Source organism: Tyto alba, unplaced genomic scaffold, assembly GCF_018691265.1.
Source record: "Tyto alba isolate M040663 unplaced genomic scaffold, T.alba_DEE_v4.0 Super-Scaffold_44, whole genome shotgun sequence".
NCBI classification, from domain to species: Eukaryota; Metazoa; Chordata; class Aves; order Strigiformes; family Tytonidae; genus Tyto; species Tyto alba.
This window is the reverse complement of record NW_024881320.1, coordinates 6,741,040-6,760,758: the sequence shown is the minus strand read 5'-3', so window position 1 is coordinate 6,760,758 and position 19,719 is coordinate 6,741,040. Positions and strand designations below refer to the sequence as shown.

Genomic DNA, 19,719 nt, shown 5'->3' with positions numbered 1-19,719 from the left:
AGGTGGCGTTGCAAGCTGAGATCTCCCCAGGCTCTGTGCCAGCAGGTGCCTACTTGAGGGAACATCTCATCTCCCATCCTCTGCTGTTCCTATCCAGGTTCACGCCTGCAGCACAGCAGAGCACTGTCATACTATAGTACTACAAGAACACCACCACAGGGACTATATCACCCTGGGTGTCCTCCACTTGGACTTTCTCCAGAAGAAGCAAACATAAACCAGTGTAAACATGTCAAACTAAATGGATTATTTATTTTTCCTACTGCAGCTCTATTAATGCACTATTGTCTCCCTAACTATAACATTGCAGGGCAGCTGGCAGAATGGGTTTGTCCTGACTGCACCAGACGAAGCAAAAGCTGGGACACTGTTCTGTGGATCAAGGAAGGAGAAGGACAGACACGAACCCCCAAGACTGCAGCTTTAGCAATGATTTCCTATGATGGACTATTTTACTCCACCTCAGTTTTCCCCATCAGAAAGAGGAGCTTGATCAGACCAATAAGTTTCCCAGGGGAGGCGTACATGAATTAGTTAATATGTGCACAACTACTCTGAACGTCTCACTGACACGTTTTGTTGGGGAGATACAACTGTAAAATTCCCAATCTTACTAACTTGATCAGAATTGTGAAAAGACTTCTCAACTGAGTTTCCAAATTCTGATCATGTGCTGACCTTAATAACACCCATGAAACTTCATAAAGACAATCAAGGGCTGAACATGTCCCTTCAGAAACATTCTTCTCATCCTTGGTCGTATTTTACTTTCAATTAATTATTTATTCATTTAAACCAGTTGATGATCACTAATCTCCAAAACTCCAAATAAATGATAATGAATCTCAGCAACCAAGCATGAATTTGGGCCAGCAATGATACAGACATAACAACTGAGTGATAAAGACACAAATAATTTCAGCATTCCAGGTGGGCCAATTCATCAGCAAGCTAACAGGTCAGTGCCAGCCTGACATCTGACCACCACATGGTTGTAAGTTTTTCCAAGATGGTTATTCCGTTCCTGAAATAAACTTGTTACAACTGTTAATGCCCTGCATCACTAAAAGCAGCTAAACTGCATACATAGATCTCAAGCTAATCAGCAGTTTTTCTTACCGTTCTTTCACAATCACTGTGACCTTAGTGCATTCAAGCTCTTGCTGAAACTAATATAAAATATGGTCTAGTGTTCAACTACACCTGTAATCCGAGCTCGGTTTTAGCTATTTTACAGCATTTAAAGTTCTTTTTTTTTTCATACACTGCTGTATAGCACACAGATATCAGATTGGAGGTTCGTTTTGTCACATTTAAGTTAAAATTCCAGATTTTAAAATTTTTATTTGTGATCTTGTCTTCAATTTGTCTGTCTGAAATATTGGAATAAAAACACTTTTTCATCTTAGCAGATTCCAGTCTCTGGAGATTACTTCCAGCTGGCATACAGTAGAACAGTGACTGAATTAGTCTAACCTGTTTTGAGTAAAGATCAAGAAAAATCAAGAACTCACAGTTTGTTCCTAAGAACTTTCTTGCATTTCTATGCACCCTGGAAATTAAACCCACCTGACAATCTGCTCCATAAATGTCTAACAATTTGCCAGCATTCCTCATCTCACAATTCTTCAAGTATTCAAGAGAAAATACCATCAGATATAAGATATCCTACAATTTTGTTCTTATGAATGTCTTACTGAAACAAAATGAAATCCATGTGAGACTCTGTAACTCCTCTCCAAGCCAGGTGCACAAATTATTAACATAGTTCTGTACCTTATAATAAAATTGCAATGATAAAAATCCTGAGAATACATTACAGCATTTATGCCCACAAGAAATGCACAAACTGTGCAAATAGATAGAGAGATCTGCTGGATATTGGTGAAGGTGCGAAAATAAGCTGGACCAGTACTAGCAGGAAAGAAAGCACTGGGGCAGGTTCACAGTGTGTCAGAGCTGACAAGGTCTGGATCGTGCTATTGCCCTATAAATGGAAAAAGCTAGACTTAACTGTGTGAAGAAACAAAGAAAGGGAGTTAAGCGAGGAGATTCTTGCTCGAATTTAACATAACTCAGAAGTCACCATCCTTGACAAGTAGTTATCATACGAGGTCAGCTCTCTGGTCATTAAAAATGCTCACCACAAGTATTTATGTGGCAAGTTACTTCTGAGGAAGGTCACTTATTTTCAATACTTGTTGCTTAGAGACACTTTGACTTTTTCTGAACCCAGAGAGTATACCATACTCTCCGGTTGTGAACAGCAAACTCTTTAAAAATCTGCAATGTCTCATTAATGGAAAACTTATGTTTTGTTTTTGTTTTTTAAGCAAAAAGAAAGTCAATCTCATGAAGAGGAGCTGAGGAAGTCAGAACCATTATGTCGTGGTTTGGGCCTGGTTGGCAGCCAACCACAATGCAGCTGGTCACCCTCCCTTCCCCCTCCCCACCTGGGAATGGCAATAAAACGAGAACAGTGATGATGATAGGGGGAAAAAAAAAAAAAAAAAAAAAAGAAATATATAAACAGGCAATGTACAGTGTAATTGCTCACCACCTGCTAACCAATATCCAGCCCGTTCCCGGCCAGCGACCCCGAGATACCAAGATCCCGCAATCGCAATCCCAGAAGCGAGAGAGAGAACCTTCCCAACCACCCCTCCTCTATATAGTGAGCATGACGTGCCATGATATGGAATATTTCACTGGCCAGTTTGGGTCAGGTGCTCTGGCCGTGCTCCCTCCCTGCTCCCTGTGCCCTTGCGCACGGGCAGGACATGAGGAGTTGGAGAGTCCTTGAAGTCTCGGTAGCAGCTGAAAACATCAGTGTGCTATCAGCATTCTTCTCATACCAAACCCAAAGCTACATCCAAAACACAGCACTCATCTAGTCCCTGAAAAGGAATATTTACTCTCTTTCAGCCCAAACCAAGACACCTTATTACACTGAACTGGACTCAAAAGTTCATGGATTTCCACATCAACAGTGCTCTCCCTGGGCACGTTCACCCAACTGCTGCACACATACTGGTCTGTATTATAACTCTTTAGAATTGTCAGTATCCCCCTCTTTTTTTAAAAAAAAAAAAGAAATGCTTTCTGTGCATCTGCCTGCCTTTTGACAAGAGGTGGTAGAACCATTCATACTCTGTTTTACTGTTCTGCTAACTGGTGCATTAGGTTAAAGGCTGTTATGCTGCCCTTGGAGATGATGTCTGCCTGTTTGTGCTTACCCTGAGAGCTGCATTTATCTATACAATGGAGAGAAATACTTTCCATAGGAGAAGGAAAGTATAAAGCACCCAATGTAGGATTTCCATGAAGAATAAAGTAAATTTTTTGTACTAAAATACAGCTTTTCATGAAAATCTCTCTGATTTTCAGGCAATCCTGTTCCAATTTGTTTACATTTTTCATTAAAAGCAGACCCCTTTTTATAAGAAGCAGAATCTAGACAAAAAATAAACATTCTGGCAAAAATAGTGTTCACGTGGAAAAATTTCATCCAGTTCTATTTATACAGCTACAGATATATAATAGCTATATAAGTAGAACTGTTCAAATGTGGGCAATTGCATACTCCTACCTTCTCTTTTCCTTGTCTCATATTATCCGTTAACTCCATTTATGAAAAGAAAAATACAAAAGCTCAAGATTGAATATACTATCATTGCAACAATTTCTTAGAGCACTGACAATCTAGTATTCCAACAGATGATTTATATGGGCCCTTTGAACCTTGGCTCATGAATTTCAGAACGTGGTAAATAAACACGTATATGTGTTTAAAATCCACGTCATTTTAACATTTACTTAACAGGGTTCCAAGGACGCCTGGGAGAAGTTTCCAACTGTCTAGTTGATTCAGTAGGCTCTATTGCTTAGACATGCGAAGCAAATACTTAGCAAATGTTTTAGGAATTTGTATCTGAGCATAGTCTGCTTGTATAGCTCAAAAGCCAGGCAGATTTTTTGCTCGAATCTTAAGTGTATGACAATTATATAATGAAGATACCAATTTTTTTCAATGGTTAAAAAATGTACTAGCACAAGATAATCCTAACCAGCCAATTTAAAGGGTCTATCTTGGTCAAAGATTTGGAATGAGATCCTGTGATGAGCTCTGAGAGGGGAACTGCATAATAGCCAAATGAGAGGAACTGGTATTAAAGCATACTGAAGGGATGGCACCCTTAATTCGCTTGTTAGTGGCAATATTACCTGAGACTCCACATGGGCCCACTGTCATTGCCACCTCGCTGTAACATCAAGCTTGTGCAGGTGATGGGAGGGCAGGGCAAAGCAGCCCTGTCAAGGCATAGTTCAGGTTCATTGTTCTGCTGACCGGGGAAGCTGAAATTTTCTATTCTACAATGTATTTATAAATGCTGCCAGTTGAGGTGCATGTAAAAGTTTTTTTCATGTAAGATTTATGAAGTTAGAAATTAATGCGTATTTTCTACCCAGCCTGGACAATATTCCATTGAAAGCTGAAGAAAGCATTTCAAATTCCCATGGATTTACACTAGGAACATAAGGACTCAATACTGCAAATACTTCTATCACCTCTCAGCATTTCGCTTTTCCTGCCACAAACTTATAAATTCTCTTCTTTTTTTCTGTTCAGAAATGGGACTTTAGGTGGAAGGGGTCAAAATACGACAGAAAATTACAGGAATTAAGTCTCATTAAAAAAAAAAAAAAAAAAACAAAACAAAACCAAACACCCTAATTTACACAGGCTTTTACAGTACTATGTCACATAGGGAATGTTTTTATGCATCAGAGTGACTAGGTCTGTGTGTCTCGCATCCATCTAACATCTCAGTAGCACTTTCATTTTCTTTTCTAAATTATCATAAAGGAAAAAAAAAGCAATGCAGAAACGTTCTATGCAAACTTTGGCAGCTACAAATACATTAAATCAAAAAGTTAAGAAGAGAGAAAATACTAAAAGTAGAACCACTAAATGACTGTGAGGAACCGGACAGTCCATTCATATCCAGCCTTTCCTAGTTATGCATTTCAGATGTCTAGGAAAGCTTGATTTCAAAGACTTTATATATAAAATATCTTTGATCTCCAATTACTAATATTTCAGAATATTAGAATTTATTGTAGCATCTCATTAATCAAACAATCTCAGATCTGTTTATCTGAGAGTTGGTCCTTCCAGAACTATTCCCCAGTGTAAAACTGACTAATCTTTCATTGGCATTGAATTGGTGGACAATCTGTCTAATCCTAGCTAAATCCCTGTATACTGCTCTTTAAAACTGAGTTGTTAATAAAAATGCATTTCTTCCATTCTACTTTTGTCTCACAAGATGGGAACTTTTCAGGCAAAACTGTATTTTATTGTGAGTAAGAAGGGTTCCTAGAAAAATAATACTTGAAAATCAGCTGGGGTCGTTAGGTGCTTTACAAGTAATAAAGATAATAATGGTTAGATAAAATCTGGGTGACCTGAATGAGACATCCCCATCTTCAAATGGTTAGACTAATACAAAGGGCTGTGGATATTAATTAAACTCTTTGGATAACAGACCGTCTTGTTCTAAACTGTGACTCTGATCTTGATGGCATTACACTGTCTAACTAGGATTACTGTGTGAGTAGTTGTGCTAAGAGTGTTACTGAATCAGTAATTCCTAATAGGAGTCTGGCATGATTTATTCTTTGAAAAGACTTCGAAAGAGTTCCCTTATGCTGCAAACTCATTGTTGTAACCATCTGCAGGAACCTCTGTGCTGCCCTCACGAGCACATGCAGCCCATCCTGCAGCAGTAGCTGTCTCGGCAAAACTACTCTCTGAAGGAAGAGCAAACCCATCATTCAAACCAATTAACAGAAGCCTGAGACATGGCCATATAACCAATACATCCACGCCAACAGAGATGACAAAATCCCTCTAGCTGTACCACAGAGGACACCACACTTGTTAGCAGCACACAGTGATAAATGTGACAGTAGGACACCTACTGTACTACTGAAGCTCTTCTTCAGTCTGTTAATTCATATTATTAAGATGGGATCTGTAGAAATCTGAGAATGTGCCAGAGAATATAAATTTTACAAACAATTATTATGCATTTCTTTAAATGTGTGGTTTGTAAATTATTTCTATTACACATTCATTATTTATTAACAGAGGGTTGTCTGAGCAGGGTTTCATCACTAACTCCACTGGATCCTCCCTGACAGTAGCACACTCCAATAAAGCAAAACCACATTTCTTGTGCTCATGGCAGTGCTGTCTGTCTGTCTGCTAATATCCAAGATGGGGCTGACCTTGCCTGGTGCTGATTTTTGTAGAGGGAGTCCTTCAGCAGGCACAAGCCAGCACTTCTCCTGCAAGGAACAGACACTCTGCTCCATCTCTGAGGAAACCTCAAGGCATCGTAAGGTATCATAAAGAAAAGAACATGTTTAGTGAGGAGAACAATGCATTTGCCATCAAAGGTTTATCTGAAACCAGTGATGAATATGAATAACAAGCTAAGGTTTTGGCTAAACAGGGAAAGTGTCATATACTAGCTGAAAAGAGGCTTGCTTGGTAACTCTTTGGACAAAGGAACTGAGCATAGAGAAAATTGTACACAAGGGGTTCACTCTTAACTCTAAAGCATCACTTTCTTTCTCATCCTTCTTCTACACAAGCCCCTACCTGGCAACAAGGTGAAGAAACAGCAACAGGGAGGCACTCGGAAAGCTGGCAGAGACAATGGTAGGGGCCAGCTGACAGTAGAGCTTGCTTCACATGGAGTTCAAGCTCAGCTGTTCATATTCCACAAGTCTAGTTACTAAAACCCTTAAACAGCCAAATCTCAGCTGTCTCTGTCTTGAAAACAAATCATAAAAGCCAGGGTCATCTGTACAATCTCCTCTAGTGCTTTTTCTGCCTAGTATTTTAAGAAATCATGTCAAAAGGGTGAGAATAAAGTAAAGAGAATTCCCACCTACCACAGATGTGTTTCATTTCATGCTCCATTTCAGTTCCCAAAAGTTTTAAGAAATAAATATAGTCAAGAAGTATTAAACCATCATCCCAGAAAGCAAGATGTGGAATAAATCTGAGTTGGGCAAAAATGAGCCCAGTTCCAATCACTGATGTGGTGTGAAGATGTAAGTGATGCATTTATGCTTCATTTTTAACAGGTAGATTTACTCCTTTGCTTAATCTCACCTTCAGAGGCACCACTTGCATCAGAATGGCGAAGTTAGTGAGGTGGTTACAAAGACACACTGAGTAGTTGAGATCCCCGCTCTCCCGCACACAACCTTCATTAGACCAAACACCAGTTCCATTGCTGCAAAGCACATAAAAATGGAACATAATCTCTATCAAAATTCATTTTATCAGGTTAATTTGACATGCATTGTACTATACAGGAGATAAAAAGGTTTGAAAGCCACCTCAGGCTGGAACATCCACAAACACTGTTAGTGTCTTCTCAAATCAATCATGAAAATAGTTAAGGAAAATATTGACTGGAACAGTGCCCAGACCAGGTCCCTACATGAATGTCTCTAGAAATTTCTTCCCAGTTTTATAACCAATGAACGATAGCTACATTTTTCCTTTACATTGTGCAACCCATTTATAACATTTCACATAGACCCAAATTTCTATATTCTGAGAACTATAGTATCAGACAAGTCAATAATCATGCAACAATCTAAAAAGTCAGCGTATCATATCTGCTGCCCCTCCCTTACCCACTATCTTACTCATCCTGTCAAAGCAATTCAGACTGACTGAGCACGAGCTCTAGTGACCCATCCCTATCAACTGGGTTTTGTCACTTCATGATCAGAGGTAGCAAGAGCAGCTCCTGTTCCACTGAGGACGTGGCTGTGTGGCCTGGTCACAGGACTGCACAGGACAGTGACCCTCATGAGTTTCCTTATTCCTGGAGCCAGGGAGACCCAGGAACCCTTGTGCTATCTCAGTCTTGCACAGCAGTGGGGACACAGAAGCCACAGCCACACATCTGGGGGGACTTCATGGGCTCAGGCACCATAAGCCACACACTCCAACTGCCTGCTTCTTAACCATTTATTACTTTTGATATTATTCTGGGTCCTGAAGCTAGACTGATTGATCCGTACTTTTCTTGGTTCTTATTTTAAAGATAGGTATTACATCACCTTTTCTCCATCTTTTGGGATCTCCTTAAGGTCTCAGAGAGAGTCTGTCACAGGTCAGAAACCAATTGCTTACTCTTTAACTACATGCACTAGGTAATAAGACCATCTTGACACAAATAAAACTCATCTGGAAGGACAGATTTTATATTTCAGATTCTATCCTGAGGCAAAGCTTCAAGGGCCCAAGCCCCAGTGGAAAACAGTACAGGAACAATGTCCCAGCCATATTAATTCACTTCAGTAAAATCTGTTTCTAATTTATTGTAATTTGTGAGTAACCATAACAACAAGTAACTGCCAACAGCTGGGACAGTTCAACACACTTGAAACAAAACTTCAATAAAATAATTACAGTGGCCTTCCCATGTGCATGCCGGATTGGAGGGATCGCAGTATTGCAGGCCATTGCTACATCAATTAGGCTTACACTGTTACAGCTCAAAAACTGTTAATCCCCATGAAATTCAAAATTCAGCATTTGTATTTTTTTCTCAATTAATTCAGTAAGAGCAGCATGTTTGGAAATCAAAAACAGATTAAATATATTCAGAGCTCAAAAAAGAAAAATAGCTACTGCTTTTCCATAGTTCCTATTTTCTGAGTGAAATTTAAGGTGATATTTATTTCCCTTTTATTCTAATCTGCATTCAGGGGCATAATATTTCTCCATTCCATGCATTGGCCAAAATTCACAGCTCTGAAATACTGATCTCACATGATGTTGTGACACAGTCACAGATCCAGTGAAAACAGTGTCCCTGCTGGACATTTGCCATTTTAAAACATCCAAGCATCTGCCCAAGAGGACATACTCATAAACCAAGATAAGCATGATTTGTATCAGTCTGCAGTTTTGATTCCAAAATTTTTCTGTTTCTCAACTACCTACCTAACACAGGCTCTGTGAATAACATGTCTCCTATTTATGGTAAGAAGCCACTATCAGATTTTGGTTTTTATAAACCAGTGGATCCATTTCTTTAACTATTTCTATGAATGAAAGAGAACAATAATCATATAGGTAATATATAACATCATAAAATAAGTGTAATTTAGTCAAATCAAGTTAAAGAATTGGAAATTATGTAACATACCTATAGTCCAGAAACGCACAGTAAAGATGAACTCTGTTACTCTTGTTTAATGCTTGGCTGTATTGTCTGGGAGTCTGCAAGAAAGAAAATATGAACTTTGAAGGAATGTTTAAAATGGACTAAATTCCACTATTCAACTACTTCAAATTATAAGTGTTTTAATAACTTCAATAGACTTATTCTAGATTAACACACCATAACTGAAAGTAAATTTTGTCAGCCTTTGTAGCTTTAACACAAACTCCAAACATGGAAACGTTGGTATTCAGTCTTAATTTTACACACTGGGATTAAAGTCGTGTCACTTTGAGTGAGAAATCTGTGTTCCATTTAAGTAAATAACAAACAAGAATTATTTATCGTATATAAGCACAAATGTATGTGTTAATTTTTGCAGGATTGGGGCATTATTCTTCAGCATATATTTGACTTTGTTGAGTTTTGTTCTTATTGGGTAATAAAAATCTCACATTTTAGGATTAATAGCACTGAAATATGTGCACTGCAATGATCAACTCGCAGACATTTTCTTTCCACAATAGTGATTATTTTAAAGCACACAATCAAACTGAAAGAGCAATACCGTAATTCAAGATTCTATTTTAACACACCTTAGCATTATAATGACATAATTTCTATCTTCCATAAACAGATTTAACCACTAACTCAATCTTCTCCATTCAGAAAGCTTTGAGACCCCATTCTCAACTCTCTTACACCAGTTTCATGACAATAATTCAAAACATAATGGATTGAAGTAATAATTTGTTATAGACAAAATATGCAAACTAGAGGATTTCCAGGATCTGTTCAACCTTTTCTAATACATGAATCTAGGAAGTCCACATTGTGTTAGATCCTACCTTAAAGCAATTTTTTAATTACAAGAGTCTTCAACACAAACAAATCACTGGTGAATTAACAGCTCTTGGATTATTGCAACACAGTTCTGCTGCCAACCTAAAAGATAACCAAGTATTGCTTTCCTTGTTTTAGAGAAAGGAGGAGAAAAAACCCACTGCCTCATCATGCTGAAACTCAACCAAGTACAAGTCATACCTGGTGCAATTTTCGTCCTCTCCCACAAGTCAAAGAATGAGTGTCAGGCACAAGGTAGCACAGTTCCCTCCTTACGAGCAATAATAAAGCATTTCTGCCTAACCCCGGACATTCACACATTCATAACAGATTTCCACACACTTTGAGTAGCTATGCAGTAGATAAGGCCATTTACTTCATCTTAACTCACATCTCTGGATAACATAAATGGAATTTTCTTATCTGCTTGAGCAACATTCCCAGTCAAAATTTCTAGTTCCTTGACTCACCCTGTTTTCCCTAAGCCTTCATCATAGAAACAGCTGAGATTGCAGGTCAAGTACACACAGAAGCAAAGAGAACTTTGTGAAGAGGAAAGGTTGCCACTTATCTGCCGAGGGTCTCTATCTTTCCCCTTTGACTCTGGTGACATCCTATAGCCTTTCATGAGAGGAGCAAAGCAAACAGTAAAACCTCACACTCTCATATTGTGTCACACTAGGAAGTGATGATGGGACCAGATTCATGTCCCTCCTCACCAGGAAATATCTCACTGATATAACCCCCAATCTGCTCACACCCCTTTCTTTCCAGCTCTGATGAGAGAGATGTGGTAAAACCAAGTATATGGCATTAATTAATACAGAGGAGTCCTTCCTTGTCTGTGAAAGCTCTTACCCATCACTGGCTGCCCTGTGAAGGCCCCATGTAAGGCTTCAGGATCAAACTGGTATGTTCCCTGATAGCTCCATCAATTCTGAACTTCCTGTTCCTTTCAGAAAGTCCCCCACCACAACCCTCACTTTAACAATGGCAGGAGTCCTGTACACCTTCCAAATCACAAACCACCTATGAAATATGGAGTGTCTTTCAGAAACTACTTCCTTCCCTTAATCCCATTTCTTGATGCTCAGAGTGTTCTTGAACACTAGCTTAGAAACTGCAGAAGACTAATGATCCATAACTCATGGCTGGAAAACTGTCTTCTGTAACTTCAGTTAATTTAGAGTTTTGTTGGTAGAGTTCATTCTCTCTTACCAGCAGCAAGGGCGTGTAGCATAATGTTTGCCCATTGCGCTGTATAATGTTATGTCCATCATGTCTATAGCTTTCCTGAAGTAAGCAATTGAAAGAGTCTATTGTCAGTTTGTATTATAAATTACTTTACTTCTATGACAGACAAACAGTGGCAAAAAAAAAAAAAAAAAAAAAAAAAAGAGAGAGAAAGATCTGCTGCAATAACAGCTAAGATCGTACAATAACTGTCATATCTGATTTGTATGATATCTCTAGCTAAATCTTGATTCTGAACACACTAAATGGAAAGAGCACCACAGGGTCATGTTGAAAGAAGACATAGCACTTCAGTTGTGCATCTTTTTACACAAATAAATCCCAGATGAATGTTTTACCCTCAATTAAGTATCTCTGGCAAGGGACAAATTATTGGTTTTCTCCATCTTTAACTCTAAACAGAGATGTCACTCGTCAGACAAAGAACTACACCAAGTGAGGCTATAAAGTCTCTGAGCTGTCCAGAATGGTGTGTACCTATATGGAAAAAGAAAAGTTAAATAGTGCTTATATAAGAAGGGTCCATATCAATTTGCCTATTTACTTCTCTTAAAGAATTTGTCCCATGTTTTAACACACATGACATAGGCCTCCCAAGGCTTTTCAGTACCATTTATGATAACTATATAAAATTTTCATCTTCTCAGACTTCATTGAAGTTCTGCAACAAAACCATCATTAAAACATAAAGGCCCCCAACAGAAACTGTCTACAATGAGGAATAAACCCTCTGATCTTCAACAGCTCTACTTCAAAGTATTCTCTAATCTATGAAAAGTGAACTGACTGTACCTCAATACTACATTTTTTAAGTTAAACTGTGTGTGACAGCTTATATGTAACTTGGATCCTGTAGCACTGAAGATATTGATTTAATGACATTGATAGCAGAAAGCTTAATATACAAGTAGGCTTTTACCCTAAAAGATTAAGTCACTTGAGTGTTTATAAAAGCCTGTGAAAAGGCTGTTTATGATCTTTCAGTAGTGTAGAAAGGGAAAGTACCAGCACACTAAGTAATCCAGGATCTGTGCATCAGTTCTCCTTAATCTAGGTTCTTTATATCAGTCCTTCCACATGGAGAGGGATACACCCAGCTTCTTCAGAAAAGATTTACATTAAAAGAGGAAATAAACTTCATGTCACTGAGAAACACTGCAAACTCTATGTCTGTCTGATAGATCAGGTATCTTGAGGAAGGACTGCTCTGTTCAGCATCCCTTAGACTAACCACTGAGTCTGTAAATTAGTCAGAATTACAAGTAAACCAGAGAAACTCACTGTATGTGTTGAGAGCACACAGAGGATATGCACGGATGTGTGATGGGGATATGGTACTTACATTGCTGGGAACTAGGCACAAGGCCACGGTTAGTGGGTGAAGAGGCCAAAAAAGGGGGGTGGGGGACTGAAAGGACTGCTGGAAATCTTCAGGAAAACCTAGTTGCAGGAAATGTCATGAACACAATTGCAGAAGAAAAACAGTCAGCCAGCTGCTGCTGGGAAAGCTAGCCAAGGAAGAGAAGCCAAGCAGAGGGTGCGGTGAACCTTTATGAGATTAGCTTGTTTCTCCTCTCCTCCCCTGAATTTGAAAAGAAAATATTTAGCTACATAGTGGTGACCACCAAGGAGGAGGGTGTGCACCTCCTAATTCAACATGTATTTTTCTCCAGTGTGAAGAAGGACAAATGTGTGGATCAGATCTGCCATTGATCTAAACTCCGAGGCAAATGTGTTGGGTGTTGGACTTTCTCTTGTCCAAAGCAGTTGATAAATTATCCTATTAAGTTCAATTTGGAGCTCACTTGTCTCTACAAATTACAGCATTTTGTCTAATTCAGAGATTTCGAAGCCTTGTTTTCTCAGCCTCCAAGGATATCATGGATTATTTTGAAGGTGGCAAGAAAAGGCACTAAGACAAACAAGTCTCTGGCCAGTATGCTTGTGTCTTTTGTGCAGTTCACAGCCCCACTGAAATACTCTTACAGGTGTATGAATCAAAAGCACTTCTTATTCTATTTTATGGATTAAATTAGAGACTAAAATGATGCTTCTAATTCAAGGATTTCCTGTCCTCACAGTGACATCTTGACTTAGCGTGACCTATCCAGGGCCCAAAAGGTTTATTGATTTACTTTTCCACCTTACATAATCTATTTCTCCTAATTATCTAGAAAATTAAAACTTTAAAGTACCTTCATCTACTCAGTTCCCAGGAAAAAGACAGACAGAAAGAGAATAATCACCTATTTCTATAGTGGTTATCTTGGCTGGTTTTTTTTCAAGCTGTAAGAAAACTGCATTGCAACAGACCTTGGGCTTAGATCATCCAACTATTTTAATTTACAGTCTATTTGACTGATTCACCCTAAAATGTAACTAGCATATGTAATTAAAAAAATGTTACAAATTGTACAAAAGTGAATTTAGTTTATGTGTTATGCATAAAAGCCAAACCTTTAGTTGTTCCATTTTTGTCAACAAATCTATGCCAACACACACTTACTGAAGCAACAAGCAAAACACTGTAGGCTCCCAGGGTCAACATGAAAACCCACTGATTGTATTTCTTAATGATACAGTCATACAGTTAAAAAAAAAAGAAAAAAAAAATCCCATATCACAAAGGGTGGAAGACTGTGACAGACAACAATATAAAGGAAAAAAGCAGTAAAATATCACAGGCTATCAAGGCATCTGAAATTAGAAAAGGTTGCTATATGTAGTTGAATATGGATTGGGTTTGATTCTTCCTTTGCCTGAGGTTAAAAATAATCAATGTACCAATTTTCTGCAAAAATATTGCTAATCAAATGCCACACCAATAGCTTTCCCCAGTTCTCAGAGTTCTCCATTTAACAGCTGCTGTACCGGGCAAGTGGTGGGAGAATAAAACAAGTAATGAAAAAAACCTATGAGCAACAGACTGAAAAATATCTTGGCTGCTCTACTAGATAACATTTTTATAAAGAGAGAAAGAAAAGGAGTAGGGAATGAATGAGGAAATTGTCCTGATGCTTTTTTTTTTTAATTATTGTGCATACCAAAAAAATTTGATTGCTTCTGAATGTGTACAGTATCACAAGATCTTGCTATTTTTCTTAGATGAGCAAGTCCACATCCTTTCAAATAAAAATGCCATCCTCTTAACAAGATTCTATATTTCTTATAGCACCAAACAAGGGGCTTCACCCAACAGCTGCCAAAACAACATCTGACCACTTGCAGATCTCAGTGCTGTTTGTCAGGCATTGTGCGTCTGTAGAACAGTTGCTTTTATGATCTACAGAAACTTAAACTATTACTTGGCTCTCATCTTTCTTCAGCTTGTTTCTCTGATCCACTTGAAGTTACCTGCTTATAGCACAGGTAGGCTTCACAGCACCTAGAAAAGTTGGGGCAGTGATTGCTGAATGTACTCTAGGTGCCATGTCATCACAGTGTTAAAAGAGTAATAGCTCTTCTCTCTAGTTTTGGATGCTAAATATTATAAAAGTCTTTTTTCCAACCTGCTCGAGGAAAGCTGCAATTTTGAAATAGAAAATGACTGAAACCTTTGAATTAAAATTATAATCTCCCTAAATACACATGCACAGTTCCCAAATGGCTTTTCTTTAATTTTACAGCTAAAAAATTCCCACCCTAACATAGAAGTTACATTCACATCAATCCCTTAGCCAGTTAACACAGCACACCATCAGTGGGTCAGCGCAGAGGCCTGGACTCAGGAATTTTGAGCACAAAGCACCTTGCTCGGCCTCACTAAGCCATATATCCTCTATGGACTATGTTTTCATACAATCCTCAATTCAAAAGATCTCAAATATGTAACAGCACATTTCTTCCACATTTCTTTCTCTTTGCCCTGGGTGCATATGGGCATGATGAGTGTTTTGTGTGTATTTGTAAACAGTAGGCAGTGACAAGTAGTTGCATGCCAAATTCCTTCAGCTTCAAAGCCAAAACTATTTAAGATGCAGTACTGCAGCGTAAACTCATGCCAAACTCCCATTGACTGCAATTTGGATTAATAGTACTCACAATATTGTTGTAAATCATGGTAATAAATGGAAAGCACAGAAAGGCTGAAAAATATCCATAGAAAGAAGAAGGTTCATTTTCATTAGAGATGCATGGAACTGACTTCAATGGAAGGCAGGCACAAAACTGCAGGATAAGAACCTTTGAAATTCAATTTGGGCAGCAACCAAGTTACATTAGTAAATATTTGATGTTTAAAAATTCTAAATGCCAGTCAGTGAGAAACAGGGCTCAGCATGGCAGCCTTTCCTTATGTGAGCACCAATAAACACCAGATCTGTATGAAAAGCTGCCTTAATGTTTAAGTGAAAAAATTATTTCTCATGTCCCTTAAAGGATAGTTCTTTTACAAATTATGACAAAGTAAAAATACTAATATTCTCCTTCTCAAAATAATCTCATTTAATAATTAGCAATATAGCATTCAGATGATTTTGACACGTTAAACAGTTATATCCATATGTAAGAAAAAATTTTATATGTAGATAGCTGTCTAAACTTCCAAGTGATTTAGACATCTAAGGATGGACTATGGAGTGCAGAGTTAAGTCACTGATACCAAAACACCTGGGAAATGTTTTCTCACCTCTTTGAGTTTGAGCAAGTCAATTCAAATGAGAGAGCAAGCAAGAACGAGTTTCTTTCCTATACGTTACTGATAGAATTGTTTATGCAGAACCAGGGTCATCAACCTTGTTGGGACTCCACATTGCCTCCAGCTGACTCAGGACATAACCTCCAACTAGATATTACCTCTCCAAAATTAATGAATGCAGTCTGATTCCAAAGAGACCTAATTTAAATCAGGTAATTTAAAATGCAAGTTATTTCACTCAAGGTCCCTGTGTTGAAGCAGTTACTCATTGCTTAAAAGACCTTATTTTGTTTTAATGTAAAGCAAAGCCCTGCAGAGCAGCTTTTCTGCTTTTGCCATCTCCCCTCCCATCCGTCACACACACAGGACTACCAAAACTTCATATCTGACAGAAGAAGAACCCCAGCTTGATTGTCAGGGTTCAGGAAGGGTTTGTCAGACTGGCAAATAAATGAATAAAAGGAAATCTATCATTGTTTTCATCAGTAGACCTACCTGAAGTGGAGATTGCTGAGAGGCCTTAAACACCAAATCCCATGGGGTCATTCTCCCCTAACCAATCTCTCATTTATATCTTTTATGCTGTGATCTGTTTTAAAACATATGAGTTAGATGGACCAGGCTGAAAGTAATCTTTGAGCATGGATGAAGCTAAGATAAAACTACACTACCCCAAACCTCAGCATTTGACCTGGTTCTTCCAGGAAGTAATTTTGTGAGATAATACTTGCCAAAGCTAGTTATTAATGCAACTGATTGTCATGTTCATTCCTCTGGTCCAAGACTGTGTTGCTTTATGCTGCTTCTGTACTCCTAGGCTCCTTGAAAACATTACTCTTAATGCAAATAAAGTCAAATATTATAAAGTTGTGCAAACCATCCACTAGCCTTGCAAAATTCTAGTCACATGCTGCTAGAAGCCTACAGGCCTTTTTGGATAGATGAATGAAATACTGTTTCAGCTTGTCTCCACCCTCCCTACAATCAGCATAATAAAATAGATTTTTGTGATCATGCTGATACAAATTCATGATAACTTTTCAAAACTGCTTGGGTAAGTAGATGACTGTGACTTTTCTTAAGGTTTTTTGTCTCCTTTTGCTGTGACTTTTTCTGCTACTCTGCATTATTATATTAAAAATATATTGCTTTTCTAAAACATGAAGCAGATATTCCTTCTATAGGCCCTTTCTTAATCTCCTCTGTTTTTCTTAACTCATATGAAAGTACTACTAAAGGAAAACAACTGGTCTGATTCATAGTGAAAAGGCTATTTAAAAATGGACACATTTTATAATCCAACAGAACCATAATGAGAGGTAAACAAATCTTTTCTTTTTCCCTCCACTAACCTGTAGTATTTTGACATAGGGAGAAATATTTCCCTTTGCCATACAACTATCCAGGCCCACTGCAGAGATCTGTAACAGGAAACAACGTCTAGGTAATGACAAGAGCTGTGACAGGAACCAGAAGGCAGGCATAAAGCATAATCCCTTAAAGGGATGCACAGAGTAGAATCAGTTTTAAGAATACTTTTCCTATTAGGTAATATTTCCACAATTCTTAGTTTCCAAAACAGCGTTTGGACATTTCCTCCTGATGGCTTTTTTTAAATAAGAGAAACATATGCATCAGATGAGAACCATTCAAGATACTCAGATTTAGCATTTAAGATGCAGTTGTGATTCTCAATCCCCGTGTTACTGAGGCAGAGAGAATTTAAATCAGAAACAAGAAATTGGGACAACTCAGCACCAGCTGGATAGGCATTGGGCACTTCGCCCGTTGTGCCACACTGCCGGTGGAGGCAGTCAGTGCCTGAGTGTTTGCTCTGATTTCCACGGTCCAGTCACCCACATCCAAAAAAAATGCTTGCCTGGGTTTCTGATAACTAGATTTCACAAAACTCAGCTGAAACTGAAACCCCATAAAACAGGGGTTCAGTACCTACAAATAACAAGCACCACCAGAAAGAAGTTGCACCAAATTCAAAAACAGCATGAAGCTACAAAACCCAAGAGCAATGACAAATCTCACTGGCACTTTTTGGTTGAAGTTTTACATTCTTCTTTGCCAAAACACAAATGAAGTCTGAATTAGCAAACATCTTTTTTTCCTACAAGACTGCAAGTCATAATTATAAGAGGAATCAATCAATATTCACTCATATTTATTATGGAGTAGGCTTTAGAGACTATTTAGGCAATTTTTCACATGAGGAGCACTTAGTAGTTAGCCCAAGATAGATTTCCAAGTGAATAGTCAGTATGTGTTACCTTTTCTGAGTAGACAAAAAGAAAAAGCATAAAGATGTCCTAATTTTTCTGCAGAAAGACCAAACAAAGTCTGCACTCTTATTTTTGAAAAGCACAAGGACTTCAACAGCCTGGAGCAGTGCAACATTAAAAATTCATGCACTCTGCATGATAATAACAAGAATAATGGACTGTTTATGGAATAATTGGAAATAATACATTTATATTCTTTATAAAGACATCAGTGCCCTGCCCTTCACCTGCAAGGACAAAATTAGCTTCTGGGAATAAGTAAATTTGGAAGTCAGGGAATGCAAGAGGTCTGATATGGCCAAAAACCACCCATGAAGCAGGATAAAGACAGAAGGCACCATGGAAATAGGAATATGGCAAGGGGGCCAGGGCTACTGGTCCTGGGAAAGGTTTCCTGAGCTTCATCTGGGAGCGCAGTTAAGCCAGTGAGGCTTTACCCAGGGCTCCAGCTGAAGCACAGTCCTGTCTCCCATGTACAGACCTGAATAAGTTTTAGCAACCCTTGGTGAGGGGAAGCAGAGGTGACAGCAAAGCAGCAAGAGCTAAGTGAGCACTCAAGAACCGAGGTCTTCAAGGCACAGGCACAAAATTCCTTTTATTTTGTGTGTGCACAGCAGGTAACTTAATGGGACTCTGGTTTATGACAGATTTGTTAACGTGAATAAAATTGTACTCCTAAAAGAAAATACCAACTTCTTCAGTTGTCAGAAGCCTCTTCATCAGCTTTAGTGAGAGTTTGATCAGGTCTGCATTGCACGCTTTGAAAAAAACAAGATTTTGTAAGATATTCACTTGGTTTGTCATCATACATTTGTAGTGTCATCTTTGCTAACATTTCTTTCCAAACAAAGGACCATGTTTTAAAGGGTGTTTTGAAATTGGGATTTAATGAAAGCTTTGGGAGGAGTTTTAGTAGTTCACGTCAGAAACAGAGTACCAGGCTCAATGGTAAAAATATTTACCACTCAGTACATTTGTTGCTAATATTTTTTTCTAGGTCTGGATTTATATGTTAGCATTTTCCATTCTCATTAAAATCCTGGCTATGCGAATGTTGCCTCTGAAAAGCAATGCCTCACATTCTTTGTGAATTATATGTGGCAGCCTTTGTTTTATATTGACCCTTTCGGCTCTTACACCCCTTGACTAGCTGCTAATCATCATTTATCCTTTCACCGTCTCTGTTAATCTCCGGGGAGCGGGTGGAACAGACAGTCAATGGAAGCGATGGAGTATAAATAATGACAGAATACAATAAACATTCCAGTTGCAGTGCCGCATCTCATGACAAAGACTTTCATAAAGATACAGTGCACAGTCCTATGATAAGACTGTTGTAACTAGACTGGAAAATATTACAAAAAACTTATACTTGCTTAAGACCAAATTATTCAGGCCCACTAGGTGAGATAAGGGAATGTTTATTCCAAGT

The 19,719-nt window shown here is 38.3% G+C and overlaps 1 protein-coding gene across 3 annotated transcripts in view; it reads right to left on the bottom strand.

Annotated features, from left to right (window-relative positions):
• Positions 1-19,719, bottom strand: part of ADGRD1 (adhesion G protein-coupled receptor D1) — a 159,908-nt gene that overhangs the window by 66,006 nt on the left and 74,183 nt on the right. For all 3 annotated transcript variants that reach the window (XR_006166755.1, XM_033008431.2, XM_033008432.2), the window contains 2 exons: positions 9,249-9,322; positions 7,190-7,313 (listed from right to left, as the gene is read on the bottom strand). Coding sequence is in view for 2 of the 3 variants with exons in the window: in XM_033008431.2 (XP_032864322.1) it covers positions 7,190-7,313; positions 9,249-9,322 (198 nt within the window). In the remaining variant the exon portion in view is untranslated. The remainder of the gene's footprint in view (positions 1-7,189; positions 7,314-9,248; positions 9,323-19,719) is intronic.